This window comes from Felis catus, chromosome D4 (genome assembly GCF_018350175.1).
Source record: "Felis catus isolate Fca126 chromosome D4, F.catus_Fca126_mat1.0, whole genome shotgun sequence".
Taxonomy (NCBI): domain Eukaryota; kingdom Metazoa; phylum Chordata; class Mammalia; order Carnivora; family Felidae; genus Felis; species Felis catus.
The window spans coordinates 81,447,739-81,471,111 of record NC_058380.1 but is presented as its reverse complement, the minus strand read 5'-3'; the positions used below and the strand labels follow the sequence as shown (position 1 = coordinate 81,471,111).

Genomic DNA, 23,373 nt, shown 5'->3' with positions numbered 1-23,373 from the left:
AGATAGATAGATATCTCAACAGTTAATATATGAAAATTAACATATTTCTCATAGATAGTTTTGCATACACATAGGAAAGGCGAATTATAAAGATTCAACAAAAAATTGTTGAATACCCAACGATTCAATAATCCTGTACAAATGGATTCTCATCCTGTACAAATATGATTCAGAACATAGAGTTAAAGAAAGGAAAAACAATTTACAAAAAAGGGGAGACTTACACTGGTGATGATAGCATACCATGAACTAAGGAGGATGAACCCTTCATCCTATGTCCAGAGAAGGAAAAGCCCACTTTGTTGAAACAGGTTCAACATTCCCATCAGATTTTCCCTGTTGGTTATTTTGGCAAACCCTTATTTTTTTCCAAGTCAATGCAAATTTGAACTTTACAATGCCACCACTGGGTTTCCTTTGATAGGAAATAAGTGTCCTGTGACCTCCGGTACCAAAAATACCTCCACTCCATTCCCCATTCACCTTCATCCGTTATATACTGCTTTATGTTGTTTGTTGACGATCTGTCTCCCCAACTAAACACGAGCTACACAATGGCAAGAATTTGCCTGTTTTTATCACTACATCCCCAACAAGAGAACAGGCTTTGCACAGAATAAGAACTAATGAACTGCAATCAACAAGGTCCATCTCTGATGGTTTCTAAAGGCAAATTCTTCTTCTGTCCCTCCAGCCTTCAGTATAAGGCCCTTGTGATGCCCATGGATTTGGGAAGGGAGAAATACATCAAGGACCATGACACTTACAAGCTGTCTCTACAGAACAACTAATTGCAACAAAACAGAAAAAACAAGACTTGCTGGGTTCTGAGGATTTGGATTCTGGACTTGCAGTATGGTAAATAAGTCATCTTGTATATAAGTAGACCCAAATCAATGGAAAGAGTCAACCAAACCAGCAGTGTTTCCGAGTTTATCCTCCTGGGACTCTCCTCCCGGCCTGGGGACCAGAAACCACTCTTTATCCTCTTCCTCACCATGTACCTGGTCACCATAACAGGGAACCTGCTCATCATCCTCGCCATCCACTCTGACCCCCAGCTCCAGACCCCCATGTATTTCTTCCTGAGTTTCCTGTCCTTCACTGACATTTGCTTTACAACAACCATTGTCCCCAGGATGCTAGTGAGCTTCCTGTCAGAGAAGACGATCTCCTATGCTGGGTGTCTGACACAGATGTATTTTATTTATGCTCTGGGCAACACTGACAGCTGCCTCCTGGCGGTCATGGCCCTTGACCGCTATGTGGCCATCTGTGACCCCTTCCACTATGTCACCACCATGAACCACCACCGCTGTGTCCTGCTGGTGGCCTTTTCCTGCTCACTTCCTCACCTCCACTCACTCCTACACACACTGCTACTGAATCGTCTCACCTTCTGTGACAACAATGTTATCCATCACTTCCTCTGTGACCTCAGTCCCCTGATGAAATTGTCCTGCTCCTCCACATTTCTCAATGAAATTGTGATAATGTCAGAATGTTCAGTTGTTTTGGTGACCCCCTTTCTGTGCATCACCTTCTCTTATATACGAATCCTCATCACAGTTCTCAAGATCCCCTCAGCTGCTGGGAAATGCAAAGCCTTCTCCACCTGTGGCTCTCACCTCACTGTGGTAACCCTCTTTTATGGAAGCATCTTCTATGTCTATTTACAGCCCCTGTCCACCTACACTGCCAGGGACCACATAGCAACACTTGTCTACACAGTTCTTACCTCCATGCTGAACCCTTTTATCTATAGCCTGAGAAACAAAGACCTGAAACAGGGCCTGAGGAAGCTGATGGGCAGGAGGAAATCCCAGGCAGCACCCTCTTGACAAACCCACAAGTGGAATCTGCTTCACTTGAATCTAATATCTGCTAGATCTTGGTGAACAACTGAACTGTTGGAGATGAGCTTTTTTAACCCATGTGAGACAAGGCTGTTGTGGATGCTCACATGCATTGATGACAGCCCACCAATTGTCCCCTTCTCTGCTAAAATCGTGATACTCTTCCTCACCATTCCTCCATTTCCCCATGAAGACTCGTCACCTCATCCTCCAAATACTGCTTGAAACTAATTCTCTTCCCACAAATATTTCCTGAACAAATTGCTCTCCTTTTATTGAGACTTACCCTCCAAAACCCTTCACGTGGCAGCCTATTGCTGGAAATGATTACTGAATTTGTAGCTTTTGAATGTCTTTGCAGACATTTCATGTGGAAAAGAATGGAGGCAGAGAAGGAAGGGAAGGAGGAGAATTACATTTTAGCAACTTTTCTCATTGTGAGGATTTTTATAATTCCCCATTTTTCTCGGTCAAAAAACGTTTCCTTCCTTAAAAATTTTCACCCTTACTCGTCTCTTAAATTTTTTTAAATCTTTATTTATTTTCAAGAGAGAGACAGAGTGTGAGCAGGGGAGGAGCAGAGAGAGAGGGAGACACAGAATCTGAAGCAGCCTCCAGGCACTGAGCTGTCAGCACAGAGCCTGAAGTGGGGCTTGAACTCATGAACCATGAGATCATGACGTGAGCCGAAGTCAGACACTCAACCGACTGAACACCCAGGTGCCCCACTTTTACTCCTCTCTTAAATTTATATCCTTATTAAATTGTTGTGCTTTTGTTCTGTTTAGTTTCCTGCTTTTTTTTTTTTACCATACAATGTAACACATGGGAATGGCCAGAAAGAACAAGAACCAAGAGAAATTACTTGAAAGTTATCCATTCCACAGCGGGGAGATTGGGACATTTCTTATTCCCATTTATCTTCAAAGGTATATGTTTAAAAATACGTGATTGAATGCTTCATTCTAGAAATTCCCACTCTGAGGAGTCTAATCTATGGAAATATTGTCATAAATATATATTGGATATTGAGATTTTTTCAGTCATTCCCAGATTATAACAGATAAAAATTCAGAACAACCTAAAATCCTACCAATAAAGAATAGAGAAATTAATTATGGTTAATCACATAGAATGTAAGAATATGCAGCAGGTTGAAAGAATAAAATGGATGTCTATTACTTCTTTTTTTTTACTTTTTTCAGTATATGAAATTTATTGTCACATTGGTTACCATACAACACCCAGTGCTCATCCCAAAAGGTGCCCTCCTCAATACCCATCACCCACCCTCCCCTCCCTCCCACCCCCCATCAACCCTCAGTTTGTTCTCAGTTTTTAACAGTCTCTTATGCTTTGGCTCTCTCCCACTCTAACCTCTTTTTTTTTCCTTCCCCTCCCCCATGGGTTTCTGTTAAGTTTCTCAGGATCACATAAGAGTGAAAACATATGGTATCTGTCTTTCTCTGTATGGCTTATTTCACTTAGCATCACACTCTCCAGTTCCATCCACGTTGCTACAAAGGGCCATATTTCATTCTTTCTCATTGCCATGTAGTACTCCATTGTGTATATAAACCACAATTTCTTTATCCATTCATCAGTTGATGGACATTTAGGCTCTTTCCATAATTTGGCTATTGTTGAGAGTGCTGCTATAAACATTGGGGTACAAGTGCCCCTATGCATCAGTACTCCTGTATCCCTTGGGTAAATTCCTAGCAGTGCTATTGGTGGGTCATAGGGTAGATACTATTTTTAATTTGGGGGGGTACCTCCACACTGTTTTCCAGAGTGGCCGCACCAATTTGCATTCCCACCAACAGTGCAAGAGGGTTCCTGTTTCTCCACATCCTCTCCAGCATCCATAGTCTCCTGATTTGTTCATTTTGGCCACTCTGACTGGCGTGAGGTGATATCCTAGTGTGGTTTTGATTTGTATTTCCCTGATGAGGGGCGACGTTGAGCATCTTTTCATGTGCCTGTTGGCCATCCAGATGTCTTCTTTAGAGAAGTGTCTATTCATGTTTTCTGCCCATTTCTTCACTGGGTTATTTGTTTTTCAGGTGTGGAGTTTGGTGGGCTCTTTATAGCTTTCGGATACTAGTCCTTTTTCCAATATGTCATTTTCAAATATCTTTTCCCATTCCGTTGGTTGCCTATTAGTTTTGTTGATTTTTTCCTTTGCTCTGCAGAAGCTTTATATCTTCATAAGGTCCCAGTAGTTCATTTTTGCTTTTAATTCCCTTGTCTTTGGGGATGTGTCAAGTAAGAAATTGCTACGACTGAGGTCAGAGAGTTGTTTTCCTGCTTTCTCTTCTAGGGTTTTGATGGTTTCCTGTCTCACATTCAGGTCCTTTATCCATTTTGAGTTATTTTTGTGAATGGTGTCAGAAAGTGGTCTGGTTTCAACCTTCTGCATGTTGCTGTCCAGTTCTCCCAGCACCATTTGTTAAAGAGACTGTCTTTTTTCCATTGGATGTTCTTTCCTACTTTGTCAAAGATGAGTTGGCCATACGTTTGTGGGTCTAGTTCTGGGGTTTCTAGTCTATTCCATTGGTCTATGTATCTGTTTTTGTGCCAATACCATGCTGTCTTGATGATTACAGCTTTGTAGTAGAGGCTAAAGTCTGGGATTGTGATGCCTCCCGCTTTGGTCTTCCTCTTCAAAATTACTTTGGCTATTTGGGGCCTTTTGTGGTTCCATATGAATTTTAGGATTGCTTGTTCTAGTTTCGAGAAGAATGCTGGTGCAGTTTTGATTGGGATTGCATTGAATGTGTAGATAGCTTTGGGTAGTATTGACATTTTGACAATATTTATTCTCCCAACCCATGAGCACGGAATGTTTTTCCATTTCTTTATATCTTCTTCAATTACCTTCATAAGCTTTCTATAGTTTTCAGCATACAGATCTTTTACATCTTTGGTTAGATTTATTCCTAGGTATTTTATGCTTCTTGGTGCAATTGTGAATGGGATCAGTTTCTTTATTTGTCTTTCTGTTGCTTTATTATTAGTGTATAAGAATGCAACTGATTTCTGTACATTGATTTTGTATCCTGAGACTTTGCTGAATTCATGTATCAGTTCAAGCAGACTTTTGGTAGAGGTTATTGAGTTTTCCATGTATAATATCATGTCATCTGCAAAAAGTGAAAGCTTGACTTCATCTTTGCCAATTTTGATGTCTTTGATTTCCTACTGTTATCTGATTGCTGATGCTAGAACTTCCAACACTATGTTAAACAACAGCGGTGAGAGTGGCCATCCCTGTCGTGTTCCTGATCTCAGGGAAAAAGCTCTCAGTTTTTCCCCGTTGAGGATGATGTTAGCTGTGGGCTTTTCATAAATGGCTTTTATGATCTTTAAGTATGTTCCTTCTATCCCGACTTTCTCGAGGGTTTTTATTAAGAAAGTTGCTGAATTTTGTCAAATGCTTTTTCTGCATCGATTGACAGGATCATATGGTTCTTTTCTTTTATTAATGTGATGTATCACGTTGATTGATTTGCGAATGTTGAACCAGCCCTGCATCCCAGGAATGAATCCTACTTGATCATGGTGAATAATTCTTTTTATATGCTGTTGAATATGATTTGCTAGTATCTTATTGAGAATTTTTGCATCCATATTCATCAGGGATATAGGCCTGTAGTTCTCTTTTTTTACTGGGTCTCTGTCTGGTTTAGGAATCAAAGTAATACTGACTTCATAGAATGAGTCTGGAAGTTTTCCTTCCCTTTCTATTTTTTGGAATAGCTTGAGAAGGATAGGTATTATTTCTGCTTTAAACGTCTGGTAGAACTCCCCTGGGAAGCCATCTGGTCCTGGACTCCAATTTGTTGGGAAAATTTTGATGACTGATTCAATTTCTTCGCTGGTTATGGGTCTGTTCAAGCTTTCTATTTCCTCCTGATTGAGTTTTGGAAGCGTGTGAGTGTTTAGGAATTTGTCCATTTCTTCCAGGTTGTCCAGTTTGTTGGCATATAATTTTTCATAGTTTTCCCTGATAATTGCTTGTATCTCTGAGGGATGGGTTGTAATAATCCCATTTTCATTCATGATTTTATCTATTTGGGTCATCTCCATTTTCTTTTTGAGAAGCCTGGCTAGAGGTTTGTCGATTTTGTTTATTTTTCAAAAAACCAACTCTTGGTTTCGTTGATCTGCTCTACAGTTTTTTTAGATTCTATATTGTTTATTTCTGCTCTGATCTTTATTATTTCTCTTCTTCTGCTGGGTTTAGGCTGTCTTTGCTGTTCTGCTTCTATTTCCTTTAGGTGTGCTGTTAGATTTTGTATTTGGGATTTTTCTTGTTTCTTGAGATAGGCCTGGATTGCGGTGTATTTTCCACTCAGGACTGCCTTCGCTGCATCCCAAAGCATTTGGATTGTTGTATTTTCATTTTCATTTGTTTCCATATATTTTTTAATTTCTTCTCTAATTGCCTGGTTGACCCATTAATTCTTTAGTAGGGTGTTCTTTAACCTCCATGCTTTTGGAGGTTTTCCAGACTTTTTCCTGTGGTTGATTTCAAGCTTCATAGCATTGTGGTCTGAAAGTATGCATGGTATGATCTCAATTCTTGTATACTTATGAAGGGCTGTTTTGTGACCCAGTATGTGATCTATCTTGGAGAATGTTCCATATGCACTGGAGAAGAAAGTATATTCTGTTGCTTTGGGATGCAGAGTTCTAAATATATCTGTCAAGTCCATATGATCCAATGTATCATTCAGGGCCCTTGTTTCTTTATTGACTGTGTGTCTAGATGATCTATCCATTTCTGTAAATGGAGTGTTATAGTCCCCTGCAATTACCACATTCTTATCAATAAGGTTGCTTATGTTTGTGATTAATTGTTTTATATATTTGGGAGCTCCCGTATTCAGCACATAGACATTTATAATTGTTAGCACTTCCTGATGGATAGACCCTGTAATTATTATATAATGCCCTTCTTCATCTCTTGTTACAGCCTTTAATTTAAAGTCTGGTTCGTCTGATATAAGTATGGCTACTCCAGCTTTCTTTTGGCTTCCAGTCGCATGATAAATAGTTCTCCATCCCCTCACTCTCAATCTAAAGGTGTCCTCAGGTCTAAAATGAGTCTCTTATAGACAACAAATAGATGGGTCTTGCTTTTTTTATCCATTCTGATACCCTATGTCTTTTGGTTGGCACATTTAGTCCATTTACATTCAGTGTTATTATAGAAAGATGTGGGTTTAGAGTCATTGTGATGCCTTTATGTTTTATGCTTGTAGTGATGTCTCTGGGACTTTGTCTCACAGGATCCCCCTTAGGATCTCTTGTAGGGCTGGTTTAGTGGTGATTAATTCCTTCAGTTTTTGTTTGTTTGGGAAGACCTTTATCTTTCCTTCTATTCTAAATGACAGACTTGCTGGATAAAGGATTCTCGGCTGCATATTTTTCCTGTTCATCACATTGAAGATCTCCTGCCATTCCTTTCTGGCCTGCCAAGTTTCAGTAGAGAGATCTGTCATGAGTCTTATAGGTCTCCCTTTATAAGTTAGAGCACGTTTATCCCTCGCTGCTTTCAGAATTTTCTCTTTATCTTTGTATTTTGCCAGTTTCACTATGATATGTCGTGCAGAAGATCGATTCAAGTTATGTCTGAAGGGAGTTCTCTGTGCCTCTTGGATTTCAATGCCTTTTTCCTTCCCCAGATCAGGGAAGTTCTCAGCTATTATTTCTTCAAGTACACCTTCAGCACCTTTCCCTCTCTCTTCCTCCTCCGGAATACCAATTATGCGTATATTATTTCTCTTTAGTGCATCACTTAGTTCTCTAATTCTCCCCTCATACTCCTGGATTTTTTTTATCTCTCTTTTTCTCAGCTTCTTTTTTTTCCATAATTTTATCTTCTAGTTCGCCTATTCTCTCCTCTGCCTCTTCAATCCGAGCCGTGGTCTTTTCCATTTTATTTTGCAGCTCGTTTATCGCATTTTTTAGCTCCTCCTGACTGTTCCTTAGTCCCTTGATCTCTGTAGCAATAGATTCTCTGCTGTCCTCTATACTGTTTTCAAGCCCAGCGATTAATTTTATGACTATTATTCTAAATTCACTTTCTGTTATATTATTTAAATCCTTTTTGATCAGTTTGATAGCTCTTGTTATTTCCTGGAGATTCCTTTGAGAGGAATTCTTCCATTTGGTCATTTTGGATAGTCCCTGGAGTGGTGCGGGACTGCGTGGCACTTCCCCTGTGCTGTCTTGAATAACTCGCGTTGGCGGGTGGGGCCGCAATCAGACCTGATGTCTGCCCGCAGCCCACCGCTGGGGCCGTGGTCAGACTGGTGTGTGCCTTCTCTTTCCCTCTCCTAGGGGTGAGATTCACCGTGGGGTGGTGTGGCCCGTCTGGGCTATTTGCACACTGCCAGGCTTGTGGTGCTGGGGATCTGGCGTATTAGCTGGGGTGGATATGCAAGGTGCATGGGGGCGGGAGGGTCAGGCTCAGCTCACTTCTCCTTTGGTGAACCACTCTGGGAGGGTCCCTGCGACCAGCGGGAGGGAGTCAGACCCGCCGCCGGAGGTGTGGCTCTGCAGAAACACAGTGTTGGGTGTTTGCGCGGTGCAAGCAAGTTCCCTGGCAGGAACTGGTTCCCTTTGTGATTTTGGCTGGGGGATGGTCGAGGGAGATGGCACTGGCAAGCGGCTTTGTTCTCCGCCAAACTGAGTTCTGTCATCCCGGTGCTCAACAACTCTCCGTCCAGTTACCTCCAGCCCTCCCGTTCTCCGAGCAGAGCTGTTAGCTTATAACCTTCCAGATGTCAAGTCCCACTTGCTGTCAGAACACACTCCATCAGGCCCCTCCACTTTTGCAAGCCAGACTCCGGGTTCTGCTTGGCGGGCAGGCCGCCCCTCCACCCTGGCTCCCTCCTGCCAGTCCGTGGAGGGCGCACCGCTTCTCCGCCCTTCCTACCCTCTTCTGTGGGCCTCTCATCTGTGCATGGCTCTGGAGACTCCGTTCTGCTAGTCTTCTGGTGGTTTTCTGGGTTATTTAGGCAGGTGTAGGTGGAATCTCAGTGATCAGCAGGACGCGGTGAGCCCAGCGTCCTCCTACGCCACCATCTTCTGTCTATACTTCTTTGAAAAGCCATTAGGTAGGAAAATCAAGATGTGGCACAAGTAAAAAAGTATGAATTCATTTTTTTTTAATTGTACAAATCTGTGTATGTGTATAGTCACTAGAGTAAGAATGAAAGGTCAGTGGGGGAGACAGGGAGAGAATTGCCAATTAATACATGGTTGTAACATCTGAATTTCTTTAAATTAATATATATAGCTCATATAAACCTATTAATATATTAGATTACCAAATAAATAAATAATAAAACAGCGTAAGAAATAAAGAACCCAAAATAAATCCTTATTTATATAATCAAATGATTTTTGCCCAAGCGCAAATGCAATTTAATGGAGAAAGAAGCTGCCATTTGATAAATTATGCTGGAACAACTAGATATGCACGTAGGAAATAATCAGCCTTGACCCCTTACTCACACCATACACAATAGGCTCATAGACCTAAATGAGAGGGGTAAAACTAATATTTATCAAAGAAAACAGAATATACACACACACACATATGTACATATATATAAATGTATGTATGTATTTGTGACCTTCAGATGAGTGAATATTTCTTTTTTTCTTTTATTTAAATCCAAGTTAGTTAACATATAGTGTAATAGGTTTCAGGAGTAGAATTTAGTGATTCATCACATATATAACACCCAGTACTCATCCCAACAAGTGCCCCCTTTAATGCCCATCCACCATTTAGCCCATCAACCCCATCCAACACCCCCCAGCAACCCTCAGTGTGTTCCCCATATTTAAGAGTTTCTTATGTTTTACCTCCCCCTCTATTTTCATCTTACTTTTTCCTCTTTTCCCTATGTTCATTTGTTTTGTTTCTTAAATTCCACATGAGTGAAATCATATATTTATTGTTCTTTGACTGACTTATTTCATTTAGCATAATGTATTCTAGTTCCATCCACATTGTTGCAAATGACAAGATTTCATTCTTTTTCATTGCTGAATAATATTCCATTATATATGTATATATATACACACACATTCCATTATATATATGTAATATATACATTATATTACATATGTATATAATATATATATATTGCATATATATGTGTGTATATATATATACAATATTCCATTATACACACACACACACACACACCACATCTTCTTTATCCATTTATCAGGCAATGGACATTTGGGCTCTTTCCATACTTTGGCTATTATTGGTAGTGCTGCTGTAAACATTGGGGTGCATGTACCCCCCCCTTCAAATCAGTATTTTTGTATCCTTTCAATAAATACCTAGTAGTGCAATTGCTGGGTTGTAGGTTAGCTCTATTTTTAATTTTTTGAGGAACTTCCATACTGTTTTCCAGAGTGGCTACACCAGTTCGCATTTCCACCAGCAGTGCAAAACGGTTCCCCTTTCTCCTCATCCTTGCCGACATCTGTTGTTCCTGAGTTGTTAATTTTAACCACTCTGACTGGTGTGAGGTGCTATCTCATTGTGGTTTTGATTTGTATTTCCCTGATGATAGTGATGGTGACATCTTTTCATGTGTCTGTTAGCCATCTGGATGTCTTTGGAAAATTGTCTACTCGTGTTTTCTGCCCATTTCTTCACTGGATTATTTGTTTTTTGGGGTGTTGAGTTTGGTAAGTTCCTTATAGATTTTGAATATTAGCCCTTTATTCAATGTATCATATGCAGATATCTTCTCCATTCCATTTGTTGCCTCTTAGTTTTATTGATTGTTTCCTTCTTTGTGCAAAAGCTTTTTATCTTGATGAGGTCCCAATAGTTCATTTTTGCTTTTATTTCCCTTGCCTCCGCAGATATGTCAAGTAAGAAGTTGCTGCAGCCTAAGTCAAAAAGTTTACTCTCTGTTTTCTCCTGTAGGATTTTGATAGTTTTCCTTCTCACATTTAGATCTTCCCTCCATTTTGAATTTATTTTTGTGTATAAGATACCTAGGACTAAACCTAACCAAAGAGGTAAAAGATCTGTATGCTGAAAACTATAGAATACTTATGAAAGAAATTGAGGAAGACACAAAGGAATGGAAAAACATTCCATGCTCTGGGGAGCCTCGGTGGTTCAGTTGGTTAAGCGTCCAACTTCAGCTCAGGTCATGATTTCGTGGTCTGTGAGTTTGACCCCTGTGTCGGGCTCTATGTTGACAGCCCAGAGCCTGGAGCCTGCTTCAGATTCTGTGTCTCCCTCTCTCTCTGCCCCTCCCCTGCTCATGCTCTATCTCTCAAAAATAAAGATTAAAACATTTTTAAAAAAACATTCCATGCTTATGGATTGGGAGAAAAAATATTGTTAAGATGTTGATAATACCCAAAGCAATCTACACATTCAATGCAACCCTTATCAAAATAACACCAGCATTCTTCATAGAGCTAGAACAAACAATCCTAAAATTTGTATGGAACCAGAAAAGACCCTGAATAGCCAAAGTAATGTTGAAAAAGAAAACCAAAGCTGGAGGCATCGTAATCCCAGACTTTAAGCTGTATTACAAAGCTGTAATCATGAAGACAGTATGGTATTGGCACAAAAGCAGACACATACATCAATGGAATAGAATAGAGAACCCAGAATTGGGACCACAAATATATGACCAACTAATCCTCGACAAAGCAGGAAAGAATATCCAATGGAAAAAGACAGTCTCTTCAGCAAATGGTGCTGGGAGAACTGGACAGCAACATTCAGAAGAATGAAACTGGACCACCTTCCTTCTGCTCTTCTACATGCTCACTCCTCTTCAGTGACCAGTCTCCTTTCTGTTCCTGGAACATAGCTGACATTGTCACATTTCAGAGCATTGCAGCTGCTGTACCTGCTCCCTGACATGCTTTTCCTGCAAATATCCCTGTAGCTCCGTTCTCTGATGCCTTCAATTCCTTGCTCAAATAGCCCCTTCTTGGTGAGACCAATCTTCATCACACTATTTAAAATAGCAGCCTAGGCCCTGGATTCCTGATTTCTTCACAGTGTTGCATTTTGTGGCACTTAAAACCATGAAGTTTACTTACATATTATGTTTATTTTCATTGTCATCCTCTACTAGAATATAAGCTCTACAAAAGGAAAATATTTCTGCCTGATTTATTCTCTTCTAGAAATTTCCATAAGCCCAGGAAACACGTCCTAAATACCTGTCAAAAAAAATCAATTATTTTTATATACATTTATAGTTTTCTTTTGTAGAAATCAGGTCATGCTGTTTGTGGAGCAAAAGATAACCCATTGTTGTAACCTAGAATTAAGAAGGCATAAGTAAATAAGCTGTCCCCACAAAGAAACTTCCAGTTAAAAAAAAATACATCCTACATTGGTTTAGGGAATTTGGGAATGAGATTTAATGCACTGTGCCTCTCTGCTGACTTTTTGGCACAGGCAAAAACTAACTTAAGGATACTAAAGCCAACATATTTGCAATTGTTTTACTTTTAGACACAATATGTAACTAGCAAATATATTACAAATGCAGTCTCAACTTCTTTACTTTAAACACTTAGAGCAATACTTACTTTTTATAACTATAGACATGATAGACAAAAGGACAAAAACACTAAATTGTTTATTGTTATCTCATTTACATAAATTTATACACACTATGAATTATCATTAAATTTCAGATTAGTCATTTTTTATACAAACAATAGCATTTATTTACCATTTTTAGTTTTAATTACAGTATAGTTAACATACAATGTTATCTTAGTTTCAGGTGTTCAATATAGTGATTCAATAATTCTATTCATTATTCAGTGTCATATTAACTATTTTTATGCCTTTTTGTTTATCAAAAATATATTGCACAAACCTTAACACTAACTCAGCTATAATGGCCCAGATATTAGTTTTGTTCTATAAACAAGTAGCATATCACATTTAAGAAGTCCTCTTTTAAAAACTTTTTATAGTTTATTAATTTTTTTTAATTTAAAAAAAAATTTTTTTAACGTTTATTTATTTTTGAGACAGAGGGAGACAGAGCATGAATGGGGGAGGGGCAGAGAGAGAGGGAGACACAGAATCGGAAGCAGGCTCCAGGCTCTGAGCCATCAGCCCAGAGACTGACACAGGGCTCGAATAGACCAACCGCGAGATCGTGACCTGAGCTGAAGTCGGACGCTTAACCGACTGAGCCACCCAATTGCCCCAATAGTTTATTAATTTGTTGAGAAAGAGAGTACAGGGAGGGGTAGGGAGCAAGGGAGAGAGAGAGAGAGAGAGAGAGAGAGAGAGAGAGAATCCCAAGGAGGCTCCACACTGTCAGCGAAGAGCCCAATGTGGGACTCAAACTCTCGAACCATGAGATTGTAACCTGAGCTGAAATCAAGAGTCAGACACTTAACTGAGCCACCTAGGCGCCCCTCACATTTGAGAATTTTTATCTCTTTAGCTTGGCATCAGTAAGTTAAGGGGTCAGAAGGTATAACTTACACAAAATGCAATATAATTTAGACCACAAATCTTAGTCTAAGATTGTTTCTCTTCAAGAAGAAACAGAACTTGTAACCTTCCTTCAGAAAAAGAAGTTCATGTGTTTTGATATCACAGCAATTCATTTATTTCTCTTCAGATAGATAAGGTCATACCTTAAAATGTTGACTTGACAAAAATGAGAGTTGCTGATAATGCCATATAGCAAGGCTTATGGGAGAATAATGAGGACAAGATAAGGTACCTAAGGCTAAGGCAATAGGTTATGGAGATCATAACCTGAAAAATAGGCAGGGAATACAATCCAAGTAGGGATCCAAAAAGGGGGGAGAGACCATTGAAATCAAAGAAAACAAGGAAACAAAGGCAATGTATCAGTTAGCTTTTGCTGCATAACAAACCATCCCCAAATTTAGTGGCTTAACAACAACCACTTGTTTATATGACAATTCCATGCACTTGCAATTTGAGCAGGGAATGTGCTAGCTGGATAGGGTTTCTCATCTGGGTTTGGTTCAGCTGATCACAACAAGGGCTCACTCATGCTTCTGCTGTCACCTACCAGGTCACCAGGGAGCTGGTTGATTGTTAGCTGGAGCATCTTGGTTCTCCCTCACATGGCCCCCATCTTCACACACCCTAGCTTGGACTATTTCACATGGTGGTCTCAAGGTTCCAAGAGGAGAAGGAACAGAGTCTACATAGGCTTGGAAATCTCACACCACTTTCACTGAATCTATTAGTCAAAGTCAGTCAGAAGTCCTGTCCCGATTCAGTGGGTAAGGAAACAAACCACATTTATAAGAGGGGCAGTGAAGTAATTTGGCCATTTTTGCTATCTACAACAGTCAGCTACACAATTTTTCAAGGAGGTGTCTCTAGAAACATCACTAGGACAATTAAGAATATGAGTAACTGTTACTTAGAAAAAATAATTTTCCTCCTATAAAGTATCCCCAGAGCCAATTTCATGTCCCCATTCCTCAGGCTATAGATAAAGGGGTTTAACATGGGTGTCACCACTGTATATATAACTGAAACAACTATATCTTTGACTTTGGAATTGTTTGATGAAGGAATGAAGTAAATCATTGCAAGAGTCCCATAGAACAAAAACACCACAAGAAGGTGGGAGCCACAGGTAGACAAGGCTTTGCAGATCCTCTTGATGGAGGGAACCCCTAGGATGGTGGCCCCAATGCGAATATAAGAGCCCAAAATAGCACACAATGGCAGGAAGGCAAAGACTCCCCCTTCGGTGAAGATAACTAGCTCATTGAGGGAGGTGTCTGAGCAGATCAACTTCAAAAGGGCAGTGAGATCACAAAAGAAATGAGGGATGGTATTGTCAGCACAGAAGGACAGGCGGGACAGAAGGAGAGCATGCAATAGGGCATGGGCACAAGAGAAGAACCAGGATCCAGCCACCAGTAAGATACACAGCTCCTCCCTCATGACAGTGGTGTAGTGGAGTGGTTGACAGATGGCCACATACCTGTCATATGCCATCACTGCAAGAAGGAAATTGTCAAGACAGACAAAAAATATGAAAAAATACATCTGGGAAATGCATGCCACATAGGGGATGGATAAGTGCTGAGTCTGCATGTTCATCAGCATCTTTGGGACGGTGACAGATGAGAAAGAGATATCAGAGAAGGCCAAGTGGCTGAGGAAGAAGTACATGGGCGTGTGGAGGCGAGAGTCCAGCCTGATGAGCAGGATGATGAGCAGGTTCCCCAGCACCGTGGTCAGGTACATGCCCAGGAACAGGGTGAAGAACATGCCCTGCTGCTCTGGCCATATGGGGAGCCCTAGGAGTAGGAACTCGGACATGCTGCTCTGGTTCTTAGGCCTCATGTTGTTCTTATCTCTGCTGGGGATGGAAGGAGTAGGAAGTGTCAGGGACTGAGATATGGTGGTTATCATCACTATGTGTACATTACAGCCACATGCTGTTTCTCCTGGAAACTGTATCAAAATTCAGACACACCACACATTTTGCTGTCTGAATCTTCTATCTGCCCCATTGTGGTCACAGAGTACATCGGATTTCCAACAGCAAACAAGATTTCCTTCAAAGGAGGCCAGCATAAATTTCTTTACTTACTTGACCATGTTCCAGATACTTTCTTGGCACTGAGAATAAAACAGAAAATAAAATATGCGATCCTCTTCCTCCTTAGAGCTCACAATTATTGAGCACAATATAGAGTACTGATCAGGAGCTAGGGCCCTGTAGCTAAAAATCTTGAATTGGACTCCAACCTCAATAATTTACTTCCTGAATGACCCTGGGGACTTTCTCTTTGTCACCCTAATCAGAGATCCTACTCTTCAGCATTCTGCTGTTCCTGCCCTTCATTCATTTGGCAGAATATTCTAGTCCATGTTTGGAATTGTTTCAGGGCTTCAAAATTACCCCAGCCACCTGCTTGATTGCCTAATTATACTCATACATATGATGACCCTATATTATCTTATCCAAGCCAGTATGCTTTAAGAGTGAAAAGAGGGGCACCTGGCTGGCTCAGTTGGTTGAACATCCAACTCTTGATTTCGGCTCAGGTCAGGATCCCAGGGTCATGGGATCAAGCCCTACGTCGGGATCTGCACTGAGCATGCAGCCTGCTTAAGATTTCTCTCTCTCTCTCCCTCTGCCCAGGCACTCTCCCTTTCCCTCTAAAAATAATTTTTAGAAAAGATTGAGGAGAGAAGTTATATAATAATTATACCAGAACAATAGGTCTACACCAAGATTTTCCTAGGCAAGCCAGAATGTATGGTCACCTACTTACACCACACTTTACAATTTTCAAAGGTCTTGCACATGCACTTAATTACATTAATTAGTAAACATTTATTGAGTGCCTGTAAAGCAGAAATTCCAGCAGTTAATTCTTTCATCTTACTATAGTGGAAACAGGTGTGAAGTCACATACTCCATGGCATGTAGTGCTTGATAGACTCTGATACAAAGCATAGAGATTCTGATAGTCTTTACACTAAAGGCCAGGCTCCCTTGCTGGGAATTAAATCAGACTTAGAGGCCACATACAGAAGCCCTACGATGGAACCCAGTGAGACAGCATCATTCTAACGATAGGGATCTGATAGAAGAGTCTCTTCAAAGAACACAGATGAGCTCAGCCATTTCTGAGCTCATCTCAGTCAGTGGGACCAGATGGAGGGCAGTGACTTAAACCTTCTGCTGATCCGTGGCTGCCCAGTGACATTCATTGGATAAAACTTCTCTTTGGAATTCAAGCATTTTGGGGGTGAAATCCAAAAGTTTTGTGTCAAGTAGAATCTTCACCTTCAACGATTGGACCAGGAAGAATAGAACCCTGATGCAAGCCAACCCTGTGTGAAAGAAACGGCTGGATACATGCCTCACGAAGAGGAAGGGAAGCTGTCTGCTGGAGTTTGAAAGAGACTGTTTGGATGTTTCCCCTGCCTTTGCACAAAATACTCTGAACAGTCAAGAAGTGACTAGCAAGTTTAAAATCTCATGCCTTTAGGGAATAATCATGATGCTAGCACCCATTTAGTGCATGCTTATCACATGCCACATACTGGGTGGAATATTCCTATCACTTTACAGTTCAGCCTTCTTAGCCTCACAGAGGTTGAGCCCACAGTCCAAAATGAAGTGTCAAAATAAGAATTTGAAATAAAATGTGTGTGACACCAGAGCCTAAGCACTTAACCACTACCATGTTCTCAAGAGTAGAAATATGGTTGGGGCACCTGGAGGCTCAGTCGGTTGGGCAGCCAACTTTGGCTCAGGCCATGGTCTCACATCTTGTGTCATGATCTCGCGGTTTGTGGGTCCGAGCCCTGAGTTGGGCTCTGTGCTGACAGCTCAGAGCCTGGAGCCTGCTTCAGATTCTGTGTCTCCCTCTCTGCCCCTCCACCACTCATGCTCTCTCTCTCTCTCTCTCTCTCTCAAAAAAAAGAGGTAAACATTGAAACAAAATTTTTCAAAGAGTAGAAATATGGCGTTTTGGAAGGCCAATGAAGAAAAGTGCCCTCAGTGCACTGTGGGGTCTTCAAATCACATGGACAAATGGCTTACAACCTGGCTTGAGAATGACTCTTCTTGGAGCTGGATATCTGTGTCTGAAATAAAAGGAGATAAGACATAAGAGGAGAATGTAGCTATCAGACTGTTTATCCAACACATACACATACACACACACATCATACACAAACACACCCATGCACATACACACACCCATGGACATACACACAAAACTATGCACACACACACACATGTTGCCTTATCATGGTTTTAGTTCTCTCCCTTCTATACCCATTCTTGGTTAAAATAGAGTGTGAGTGTTTTATATGTGAAAACACACATGTAGTCACACACACATGCACACCATCACAGACCTCAGATCTATATGCATTCTCTTCATGACATAAACTCATTCTAGGTAAAACACAATTAGGGTTTGTGTTACTTTTACATGAATTTACACACAACGGATAAATAAAACACTGTGGCACACAACACAATACATAAACATCACAGTCATCCAAACAAAGCACAACCCACACAAAAAAGCACATACTATCTGCAGATAGGTACATGTGCAGCAATGCAAATACACCACACACAAACATAAGCGTAAACAGCACACGAATACACACACACACACACATACACACGACCAAGAAGAGTTTTCCTTCCATAATCTATTGAAACCCTGTCTACATGAACAGAGTTGGTACATGAGTCAGTTAACCACTAAGTGCACTGGGTTATACAAACAACACAAAAAAATACACATCCAGTGCCAGGTGGTAATTCTCCATCTTCCTCTAACCTGCAACATTCCTTGGTGAGCTCAGACACTTCTGGTCGAGGTTGTTCCTTGGGCCTTCACTTTTTGTTCAGGACACCTGGTATCCAAGGAACGATTTCTCACGACCTAGGGACCTTGTGAAGGTGTCATCCCTGTTTTCCAGCAGCAGAAAAATGGGCAAGAAGATCCTCATTCACCAACAAGATTAATACCCCGGGGGAACAGCCCAAGCTTCTGATGAGAGCAGAAGCCTATATAGGCTAATTGCCCAGTTTCTGGCCTTTCCCTTGGGAGGTAACCTGTGAAGGAACTAGAGGAGCTGAGTCACAAGTCCCAGGAGAAGGTGTCCTTGATGTTGATGTCATGAAGAGCAGAAGTGACCATGGCCACCTTGGCTTCTGAATAGCTATGGGGGCAGCCTTTCCATACCTTACAGAATGGCCAAAACAGGATAAGACCTGGCTCTTGCAGACTCCCAAATTTAAGACCTGGCTTCCATCAGAGCAAGCATTCCACTGCCACCCGAGAGCTTGCAGGTCTCCTCACTCCCCTGAGATACTCTGCAGGGCAGGAGCTGAGGCTTGATCAGGAAAGAGTCAAATGGTGAGATTGATCCCAGCGCATTAGACACAGACTGACCTGAGATCAGTACAAGCTCTGCCACTGGGTCATCTAAGCAAGGGACTTACGTTCTGCTCCCTCAGACCTATGGCAGGTGGTAACAGTTCCTTGACTGCAAGGTTATTGTCAGCATTAAATGAGATACTGGTGCTAAAGCACTAAACCCAGCCAGTTTCCTAAACACAAGCTGGCCTAAGGGACAAACATCCTAATGAATTTGCCAAATGAAGCATTCACTTTAATAACTGTTCAAGTTTGTAACATACCAACCCAAGTCTTCATTTAATTTTAAATTATGCTAGTAGCAGACTGTGGATGGGAAACAGGAACACAAGACTTTATTTTCCATTTTATGCTTTTGATAATGGGTCTCCTTTCTTCTGAAAGTCAGAATAATGGTAATATATGCCATCACAGAAATGTATATATGACAGAGAGAGGAAGAGAGATAGAGATTTTAAGAACTGGCCTATGCCATTGTGGGAGCTGACAAGTCCAAAATCCACAGGGCAGACAGATCTGCAGGCTGGAAATTCAGGCTGCCTTGAGGCAGAGTCTCTTCTCCAAAAAATCTCATTTTTTTATTGGACTCTTAAGGCCTTCAGCTGATTAAATAAGAGTAATCTCCTTTACTTAACATTATTCTACTTTACTTACATATATTTACTTTATAAAATATTTTATTCATTTACTTAAATTATATTCCTTTACTTAAAGTCAACTGATTGTAGATGTTAATCACAACAACAAAATACCCCATGGCAACACCTGAATTACTATCTGGTTAAGTAACTGGGTACCATAGCCCAGCCAACTTCACAAAGAAAATTAACCATCACAAGTGGTGAGGTCAGAGTGCCAGTCAAGGAATCCTCACCTGGGAAAAATATGGAGATAGGGTTGCTGTGAGAAAATAGATCAGCAACCAGTAAGGGGTACTGTTCCATCTCTATGAACAAAGAAAATCAAGGATGAATGAGGAGACTGAGTGTACTCAATAAAACATTCTAGTCCTTTGCTCGATTTTAGACAGATGGAGAGACCACGTCCCAAGAAGGAAAAGCCATGCAACACCACAGAGAGTGCACTCATGATTCTCCCTGTCCTTCCCCAGAGGTACCTATAGCCATTCACTTGGGCAAATTTATATGGGGGGAAATTCGTCATGGTGTCATTGTTAGAGAGGATGCAAATGGGGACAAGGTATTAAATGGAGTGCTGGCCAAATCGGTTATACAGTGGGTCCACTTAATCTGCAGACTCACTGTGTGACTTCAGTCGTCTCCTTAAATATAATTACAAAGAATGCTTGGCAGTTGGCACATCCCTAACATTGAATCCCTGACCTTTGGGGATCCTCTGAAATTGCCCATCACCAAGTCAGGGCAATAAATCAAAAATAATAATCCGAGGGGAATGGCAGAGAAAGCATGCCAGAGAGGATAGCCATCATTTCTCTCCTTCATTCACCAGTTGAGTCCCTACAAAAAACAGACCCTGGAAGGTGATAGTGGACTATTGCAAACTCAACCGAGGAGTAGCCTCAATCTCAGCCATCTTCCCAGATGTGGTATATTTGCTACTGAGGACTAGTATGTGGTCTTAGCTACATGGTTTGCAGCCACTGATCTGGTGGATGCATTCTTTTCCACCTCTAATACACAAAAGGATCAGAAACAGCTTGCGTGTGCTTTGAATGGAAATGGTATATGGTTTTCCCCAGGGTTCTGCTAACTCTCTTGAATTCTGTCATAATATCGTTGTAAAACATGCAGACAATCTAGGTATCCCACAGAACATCACACTGGTCCACTGTATCAATGACACCATGGTAAATGGATCAGATAACCAAAAAGTTACTAGCAAGTTGGAGCCTTAGAAAGACATGTACAGTCTTGAGGGTGAAAGATAATCACTGCAAAAATGCAGGGGACCCATTATACCAGTATCATTTATAGAAACCCAGTGATCTAGGAGAGGGATCAGAAAGCTATGGCTGCACAGAATATCCCCTATAACCAGCTGACAGGAAGAAAACTCCTGAGCATGGTTCATAAATAGATCAGCTCACTGTGTAATTGCAGGTCAAAAATGAATGATGATCCACTATAATTCATCAAGGTGTGCCTCGTAAGGTAGCCCTCAGCTTTAAGCTCTTTTTGGGGATAGCCTTGACTGAAAGAAACTGCTTCACATAAACATTCTTCCATCCTAGGGCAGCGTACACCCAGTGATCAACATGAGGATATAAAAAGCCATCCCCCTCAATTTTCTAGCTCCAGAGCTCCCAGTAGGGTCAGCTGAGACCTTCATGAGGACTGTATCACAACCCAACTTCTCCCTCTGCCCAACTCTGCTTTCTTCCTCTCCCTTCCACAGATGTGGATCCCTACAGCCCTCTCTAATAAATGCCCCACAGGCTAATCTCCATCTGAAAGTCAGGTTCCTGCAGAACCCAAACTGTAACACTCCCTACTCAACCAAACACACACACACACACACACACACACACACACACACACTCGTCCTCCCCGTTGATTACTCTATACTTGAGGACACTAAAGCATGCCCTGGAGATGTTATGGTAAGTTTGAAAGGCTTGGAAATAACCTCTATCTTCAGAAGGTGGCCTCAGGAGTTTGTTGTTCCCCTAAGGGCAGCTCTGCTCAATTCGGTTGCCATTGTGATTTCTGTATTGAGAGAGAGGTCACAGTGCAAACTCTCTTGAGGGGTCCGGTTGGAATGAACACACTGTAGCTTCCTCAGCCCAGCAAGGACCCAAAGGAGTCCAGGAGAGCAGAGGCAAACTCATGAGAAGCCAACAGAGTTTCCCCGACCAGGAGAGTTCCTGCTACAGTGAATCTGGGCATCTCTGCCTTCTGCAGAACAGAGAACAACTGAAGGATGCTGACAGACAGAGGGTGAGGAATAGGGATGTGAGGCAATATCAGAAAACTTTTTCCCTCTGGAATCTAGAGCAATCTGCCTATCTGCTTTTTCCTCCTTCCTCCCAACCCCTCTTGCTATCTCTGGCTAGAAGGTCAAAGATCAGCTTTGATGGATAGATAAACTTAACCAATTTGGAAAAGGGGTTCAGGAGGGAGAAAAGATTTTTTTAAACCGGAAAGGGTGAAACGATATCTGGATATGGACAGTGAACACCAGCATGCTGGCTGCCCACCTGACCATCCACCTCACCTGGGTACTTATTTGAGCCTCCTTTTAGCTCCTTTAGCTCCCAAAATCACATGGACACAGTATATGAGAGTTCAGCCTAACATTTAAGTCTGGCTTTGTATTTTATGATCACCCTATTTGATCCCTATGCCAGTATGTTATTATACCATGATTTGGGAGGAGGGTATTTATTTATTTATTTATTTTGAGAGGGAGAGGGAGAGAAGGAGAGAGAGAGAGAGAGAGAGAGAGAGAGAGAGAGAGAGAGAGAGAGAATGAGCAGAGGGGAGGCAGAAAGAGAAAGAGAAAGAATCCCAAACAGGCTCCATGCTCAGCACAGAGCTCAAAGTGGGGCTCGATCCCAAGACAGTGAGAGTATGACTGAGCTATGATCAAGAGCTGGACACTCAACCATCTGAGCCACCCAGGTACCCTATACCATGGTTTTTAAGGAATCAGATTCCCAATAAGTAGATATGGGGAGTGTAGTGGAAAAGCTACATACGTACACAAAAGTCCCCCTCCCTAACACATCCCACGCTTTGAGAATGATTCCCTCAGATTCTCACTTCCAAAGCTTCTTTCTAGTTTGCCACGTACTCAGCCCAGATGAGACACAGTGGTACCCAACCTTACTTGATCCCTTTAAATCTTCATCTCACTCTCTCCAGGTATCCCCTTCATAAATAACTTATTTTTGCTGATGTATATTTTACAAACTGCACTTATATGTTCTATTTGCTCTTTAGAATATCTAAAATCACTCAATGCACAAGTAATAGAGGTCAAGTACACCCCCCACCTGTGCTTCCAAGTCCATTGCACTTTCTACCACACCCTTGACTTAATATACACACAGTGCCCCAGCCATCCAAGACCAAATTCCCCATTTTTGTTGCCAATCACACATATGAGAATTTTCAAATTCTGCAATCTGTTTAACACAGAAAAAAAAGATATCCCACCATAACAGCAAAGGTCTGTTTTTAACATGGGGTGAGAAACTTTTAAGGAAACAAAATGTGTGGGATGTGTATGTGCTAAAATAGAAAATGATGAAATTGGAAAAAAAAATTGATCCTGTGCATGATTGTTTCAGACATATTTTATAGCTTTATAAAAATATGAGAAGATGAAAAGTGGTTAATACTTAAATCTTGAGATTCAGAGTTAATCCTGAATTTGAAACCTATTTTTGGACATTTACTTGATGTATGAGTTTAGCAAATTATTTGATCTCTGAATCTGCTTCCTCATTAGAAAAAGGAAATAGGAATAATAATACCCTATGCCAGGGCACCTGGGTGGCTCAGTTGGTTGAGTGTCCAACTCTTAATTTTGGCTCAGGTCATGATCCCTGCATCGTGGG

The 23,373-nt window shown here is 41.2% G+C and overlaps 3 protein-coding genes and 1 long non-coding RNA gene across 11 annotated transcripts in view; 2 read left to right on the top strand and 2 right to left on the bottom strand.

Annotated features, from left to right (window-relative positions):
- Positions 1-2,369, top strand: part of LOC111557539 (olfactory receptor 1L8-like) — a 356,757-nt gene extending 354,388 nt beyond the window's left edge. For all 3 annotated transcript variants that reach the window (XM_045043967.1, XM_023242687.2, XM_045043968.1), the window contains one exon: positions 695-2,369. In XM_045043967.1, the coding sequence (XP_044899902.1) occupies positions 897-1,841 (945 nt within the window). In that variant the 5' untranslated portion in view covers positions 695-896 and the 3' untranslated portion in view covers positions 1,842-2,369. The remainder of the gene's footprint in view (positions 1-694) is intronic.
- The window catches only part of LOC111559126 (olfactory receptor 1L8-like), a 397,653-nt gene that overhangs the window by 354,387 nt on the left and 19,893 nt on the right, over positions 1-23,373 (top strand). The window lies entirely within an intron of this gene.
- Positions 13,244-16,010, bottom strand: LOC109493962 (olfactory receptor 1J4-like). Its single transcript, XM_019816493.3, has one exon. It carries the CDS (start codon positions 15,319-15,321, stop codon positions 14,311-14,313), a length of 1,011 nt encoding a protein of 336 aa, XP_019672052.3. The 5' UTR covers positions 15,322-16,010; the 3' UTR covers positions 13,244-14,310.
- Positions 17,372-18,895, bottom strand: LOC123381806. The gene is made up of 2 exons (XR_006589249.1): positions 18,228-18,895; positions 17,372-17,514 (listed from the first exon to the last, which is right to left on the bottom strand). It is a non-coding gene; the product is annotated as an uncharacterized LOC123381806 (long non-coding RNA).

Coding starts and splice junctions, on each gene's coding strand:
- LOC109493962 (XM_019816493.3), bottom strand. CDS start 15,321: ATGATAACCACCATATCTCAGTCCCTGACACTTCCTACTCCTTCCATC.